At 51.8% G+C, this 5,485-nt stretch overlaps 1 protein-coding gene across 1 annotated transcript; it reads left to right on the top strand.

Moving 5' to 3' along the window:
* Nucleotides 1–5: 5 nt before the first annotated feature.
* On the top strand, nucleotides 6–5,485 carry LOC116547763 (keratin, type II cytoskeletal 6A; the record flags this gene model as incomplete). Its single annotated transcript, XM_032273594.1, has 9 exons — nucleotides 6–533; nucleotides 1,450–1,664; nucleotides 2,170–2,230; nucleotides 2,389–2,484; nucleotides 2,609–2,773; nucleotides 3,278–3,403; nucleotides 4,548–4,768; nucleotides 4,989–5,023; nucleotides 5,137–5,485. Coding segments are annotated over 9 exons (1,683 nt in total), but the record flags the coding sequence as incomplete, so codon positions are not given.

The raw sequence follows: 5,485 nt of genomic DNA on the forward strand, positions 1-5,485 counted from the left end.
GCACATCCACCACCATCAGGAGCCACAGCAGCAGCCGCCGGGGCTTCAGTGCCGGCTCAGCCAGGCTCCCTGGGGTCAGCCGCTCTGGCTTCAGCAGCGTCTCCGTGTCCCGCTCCAGGGGCAGTGGTGGCCTGGGTGGCGCGTGTGGAGGAGCTGGCTTTGGCAGCCGCAGTCTCTATAGCCTTGGGGGCTCCAAGAGGATCTCCATTGGAGGGGGCAGCTGTGCCATCAGTGGCGGCTATGGCAGCAGAGCTGGAGGCAGCTATGGCTTCGGTGGTGCCGGGAGTGGATTTGGTTTTGGTGGTGGAGCTGGCATTGGCTTTGGTCTGGGTGGTGGGGCCGGCCTTGCTGGTGGCTTTGGGGGCCCCGGCTTCCCCGTGTGCCCCCCTGGAGGCATCCAAGAGGTCACCGTCAACCAGAGTCTCCTGACACCTCTCAACCTACAAATCGACCCCACCATCCAGCGGGTGCGGACTGAGGAGCGCGAACAGATCAAGACCCTCAACAACAAGTTCGCCTCCTTCATCGACAAGGTGAGCCAGGGCCATGCTCTCAGGGGGACATCTCTCTCATGGGACATGTCTCTCATGGGACACCTCAGGGTCCCCAGACTAGAGGAAAGAAGTGGACTCAGCCCAGCTCTGTAGAGGGTGCAGGTGGCTCCTGAAGCACAGCAGGCAGCAGGGATAGGCATCACTCCCCCATGGGATCTCCGGGGTGGTCCTCACTCCTGCCTAGCCAGAGCTCTAACTTTTCATGACCCTGAAGCACAGATGAGGCCCTCAGAGAGTGGAGTAGGTTAAGTCTTCCCTCTGAAGTGTCTAAGAGATTACAGAGAAAATGCCCGGAGTATACGGGCTGGTAAATTACACTCTGGGGTCTGAGTAAGAGGAAAAACACTTTAGAAAGAAAAGGAAAAAATAATCTGGCTGGATTAAGAAAAAAGGACATAGAAACAACTATAAAACATGGAGAAATGCTAAATAATTTTAAAAACAGAGAATGACCATAACAGCAGGGGATTTGAGAGGAGACACCCCGCTAAATGGAAAATTAAACTGGAATCTAATCATAACATCTAATATCCCTCCTAACTGAGGTCCTATCAGTGATAAAAACTGTGTGCAATATATCAGGTAAATAGTATTTTTAAACTAGATTTGTGATGGTGCTTGGAAAAAGAAAAAGAATAAATGTTGAAACTCACTGATGTGGTCAATAGCTTAAGGCATGAAGACCTCAATGGTCCATGGGACAATTTCTCTAGTGAGATTGGTGGGGTGCAAAGGAAAAGGGGTTGGGGGAGCAGAGCTCAGCCTGAGCCCCCCTACATGGCACTGTAGTAGCCCAGCACCATGGGGACCTCCCAGACCTGCCAGGAAACCTGGTACCAGACACTTCTTTCTTCCTTCCTTTGCCTGGAAAATGACCAGCTTGCCTCCCCTCCAGGTGCGGTTCCTGGAGCAGCAGAACAAGGTTCTGGAAACCAAGTGGACCCTGCTGCAGGAGCAGGGCCCCAAGTCCGTGAGGCAGAGCCTGGAGCCGTTGTTCGAACAGTACATCAACAACCTCAGGAGGCAGCTGGACAGCATCGTCGGGGAACGCGGCCGCCTGGACTCGGAGCTCAGAGGCATGCAGGACCTGGTGGAGGACTTCAAGAACAAGTGAGTTAAACAGCAGAAACGGACTCAGCTTCATGCAGCACACACTTCAAGACTATTGGATGACCAGGACCAGATGTGGGCAGGATTCTCAGCAACCCATGTCCATGGAAACAAAAAGCAGGAATTATTGCCTATGAAATAATCCAAAAGAGGTCTGGAACAGGGACTCATGCCTCCAAGCCCGACCCACTGGGAGGCCAAGGCAGGCAGAACGCTTGAGCTCAGGAGTCTGAGACCAGGCTGGGCAAAATGATAAAACTCCTGTCTCTACCTAAAATACATTGACAAAAACAAACAAATAAACAAAAACAAAAAAGAAAAAGACACCAAAAGAAAAAAAGGGGAAGATAGGTTAGAAAAAATAAAAATTATCTTTTCAGCTTTTTGTGGTATCAAAGCTCAATTTGGATATAATCCATTTATGAAAACAATTGACCCTCAAGCTGACTTCCTGTCCCATCTTCCCTACTAGCTTAATTATGTATTACCCTTTTTTTTTTTTTAGATATGAAGATGAAATCAACAAGCGCACAGCAGCAGAGAATGACTTTGTGACTCTGAAGAAGGTGAGCAGGCAAAGCCCAGGGTTCAAACAGGTTTAGAAGGGGAGAAGTGGCTCCATGTCCCTGCTCACCTGGGAAAGGAGAATTGGTAGGGGAACTAGAAGATGGGTAGATTGGAAAGGTGCGCTCAGGTAACTCCAGGTTGTTGGCTCTTTCCCCAGGACGTGGATGCTGCCTACATGAACAAGGTTGAACTGCAAGCCAAGGCAGACACCCTCACAGACGAGATCAACTTCCTGAGAGCCTTGTATGAGGCAGTAAGCATCTCCACCGTCCTTCTATTTCCTCTGATGGGGTCTGCAAAGGGGAGAAGATGTCTCGGCCTGGGTATCTCTGTGAGTGTCAGAAGTGAATTTGATCTTCTGGCCTTCTGTTCCGCAGGAGCTGTCCCAGATGCAGACCCACGTCTCAGACACGTCCGTGGTGCTGTCCATGGACAACAATCGCAACCTGGACCTGGACAGCATCATCGCCGAGGTCAAGGCCCAATACGAGGAGATCGCTCAGAGGAGCCGGGCTGAGGCTGAGTCCTGGTACCAGACCAAGGTGAGCAGGGAGTGGGCAGCCGCTGAGGAATCCCTGTGTCCCACCCTGAATGCCAGAGGACTGCAGACTTCACGGGGGACATCCCCTGACAGGAATCTGGGGTTCTCTCACAGGATGTGCGCCCTGCACTATTAGAGTAGATACTTATGGAGCTTACACCCAAGTCAAGGAGGAAAAAGAACCCAATGCAGGGGGAAAGCTGCCATAGACAAGGGCCTAGTCCTCTCTGCCTTTAGCTTGTCCTGATTGCTGACTTTTAGAAAATGGTACAGAACATTTCTACTCCCTCCCTAAGGAAACTGGGCAGGCAGTGGTGCCATAATGAGAAGGGTCTGTAACTCCAGGGTTTGGTATCCAGCAACCACCTAACATCACCTTTTCCTCAAGTTTCTTGAGGAGAAGCCATTAGGTTCAAGTTTAACACATGCTTCATACAGAAGTGAAAGTCATCACTCCCTGTAAGAGCATGTAGACACTGTCTCTCTCTCCACCTCTGCACTGCAGTACGAGGAGCTGCAGGTGACAGCGGGCAGGCACGGGGACGACCTGCGCAACACCAAGCAGGAGATTTCTGAGATCAACCGCATGATCCAGAGGCTGAGATCCGAGATCGACCACGTCAAGAAGCAGGTACGGTGAGGGGCAATGGAGGAGAAAAACATTTTCTTTTCAGGTTATCAGGCAGTTATCCACGATTATATTTGTGAAAATCCCCTGGAACTCACCAAAACCAGGGAGAGGAGGCTATGCAGTTCCTACCCCTAGTCAGTACCCCCTGGCTAGAAGACATGGATCCTACCTAGGGCATGACACAAACATGTGAGAGAACAAATCGTGAGGCTCAGAGCTGCAGAAACATGGCCTAGAGCAGGGGTGTCCAGGCTCGTGGCTTTCCTTGGCCACAGCAGAACAAGAAGTGTCTTGAGCCACACATAAAATACGCTAACACAAACGATAGCCGATGAGCTAAGAAAGCAAAACAAAACAAAACCCTCTCGTAATGTATTAAGAAAGTTTAAGAATTTAACTTAAATTCTTAAGTTGAGCTGCATTTAAAGCCATCCTTGGCTGCATGCGGCCCGTGGGCTGCAGGTTGAACAAGCTTGGTCTAGAAGAATTGGATGTGTTTCCATAGGAAGACTGACCTGAGAACTGCAAAGGAACAAATTGAAAAGGAAAAGGGCAGACAAGAAAGCAGAAGGAAGATTGTTTCAAATCTGCTCAAGACTCAAGGTGAAAGAGAGAGTAGAGGAAGGACAGAGGACAAAGAAAACTGCTGTCCAAGTAGATGAGAGTTTCTGAGGGGAGGAAGGCAAGGTCTCAGCAGTCTCATGTGGCAACTCATCGCCTTGCTTCAGGATGGACTTAATTATGTGTATGTTAGTGTGGCATCCATACAAGGTAATCATAAGCGGCCTCGGTTTGACTATGGCAACCACAATCCAAACAAACTAGCAGGTCCATATCTTGCAGTGTCTGTGTCCACCACAGTGTCTGTGTCCACCACAGTGTCTGTGTCCACCACAGTGTCTCCTATTAGTAAATATCCACATTCTCCAGCACAGTGATTCACAAAAACGGTTTTGAGTTTTTGTCAAATGGACCAGACTGGACAAAACCTGCAAAATGAAAAGACAATAGACAAGAAGAGTCAGAGCTCATTCACCATCAATTCTGAGTTCCTGGCCCCTTCTTCACCAGAAAAGAACCTGCCAGGGTTAGTCTCCTCTGGAAGACCAGATGACAAGTTCTTTCTATTCCTTTCCCCTCCTAGTGCGCCAACCTGCAGGCTGCCATTGCTGATGCTGAGCAGCGTGGGGAGATGGCACTCAAGGATGCCAAGAACAAGCTGGAGGGGCTGGAGGACGCCCTGCAGAAGGCCAAGCAGGACATGGCCCGGCTGCTGAAGGAATACCAGGAGCTGATGAACGTCAAGCTGGCCCTGGACGTGGAGATCGCCACCTACCGCAAGCTGCTGGAGGGCGAGGAGTGCAGGTGGGTAACTGACATGACCTCCTCCAACAGCTGAGTCCATCTTCAAGGTGCCTGGCACTGAGCACAACTTTAGGGCGCGCTGCCCATGGCCGTAATCGCTCTTCTTGGGAGAAAACTAAAAGAGCAGTTTCCCATGGACTCTTCTGCCCACTGAGGCTTCCCGCGCTGGTCCAGGAAAGGGCTCTCTGAGGTCTCACCCTCCTTGTGTTCCTCCCCGCAGGCTGAATGGCGAAGGCGTTGGACAGGTCAACATCTGTAAGTACCTCTGCTTGCCCTCCTCCCCTGCCCTTGCACTCCTCTCACTGGGCTCAGGCTGGCAGGATGAGCTCACTGTGGCTTCCTGTGTCCTTGTCCCCTCCCCTCCACAGCCGTGACACAGTCCACCGTCTCCAGCGGCTATGGCGGCGCCAGCGGTGTCGGGGGTGGCTTAGGCCTGGGCGGAGGCAGCAGCTACTCCTATGGCAGTGGTCTTGGCGTTGGAGGCGGCTTCAGTTCCAGCAGCGGCAGAGTCATTGGGGGTGGCCTCAGCTCCGTTGGAGGCGGCAGTTCCACCATCAAGTACACCACCAGCTCCTCCTCCAGCAGGAAGAGCTACAAGCACTGAAGTGCTGCCGCCAGCTCTCGGTCCCGCAGTCCTCAGGCCCCTCTCTGGCTGCAGAGCCCTCTCCTCAGGTTGCTTGTCCTCTCCTGGCCTCCAGTCTCCCCTGCTCTCCCAGG

The sequence above is a fragment of the Sapajus apella genome, unplaced genomic scaffold, assembly GCF_009761245.1.
Source record: "Sapajus apella isolate SASKATOON/1434 unplaced genomic scaffold, GSC_monkey_1.0 scaffold4565, whole genome shotgun sequence".
Lineage (NCBI taxonomy): Eukaryota > Metazoa > Chordata > Mammalia > Primates > Cebidae > Sapajus > Sapajus apella.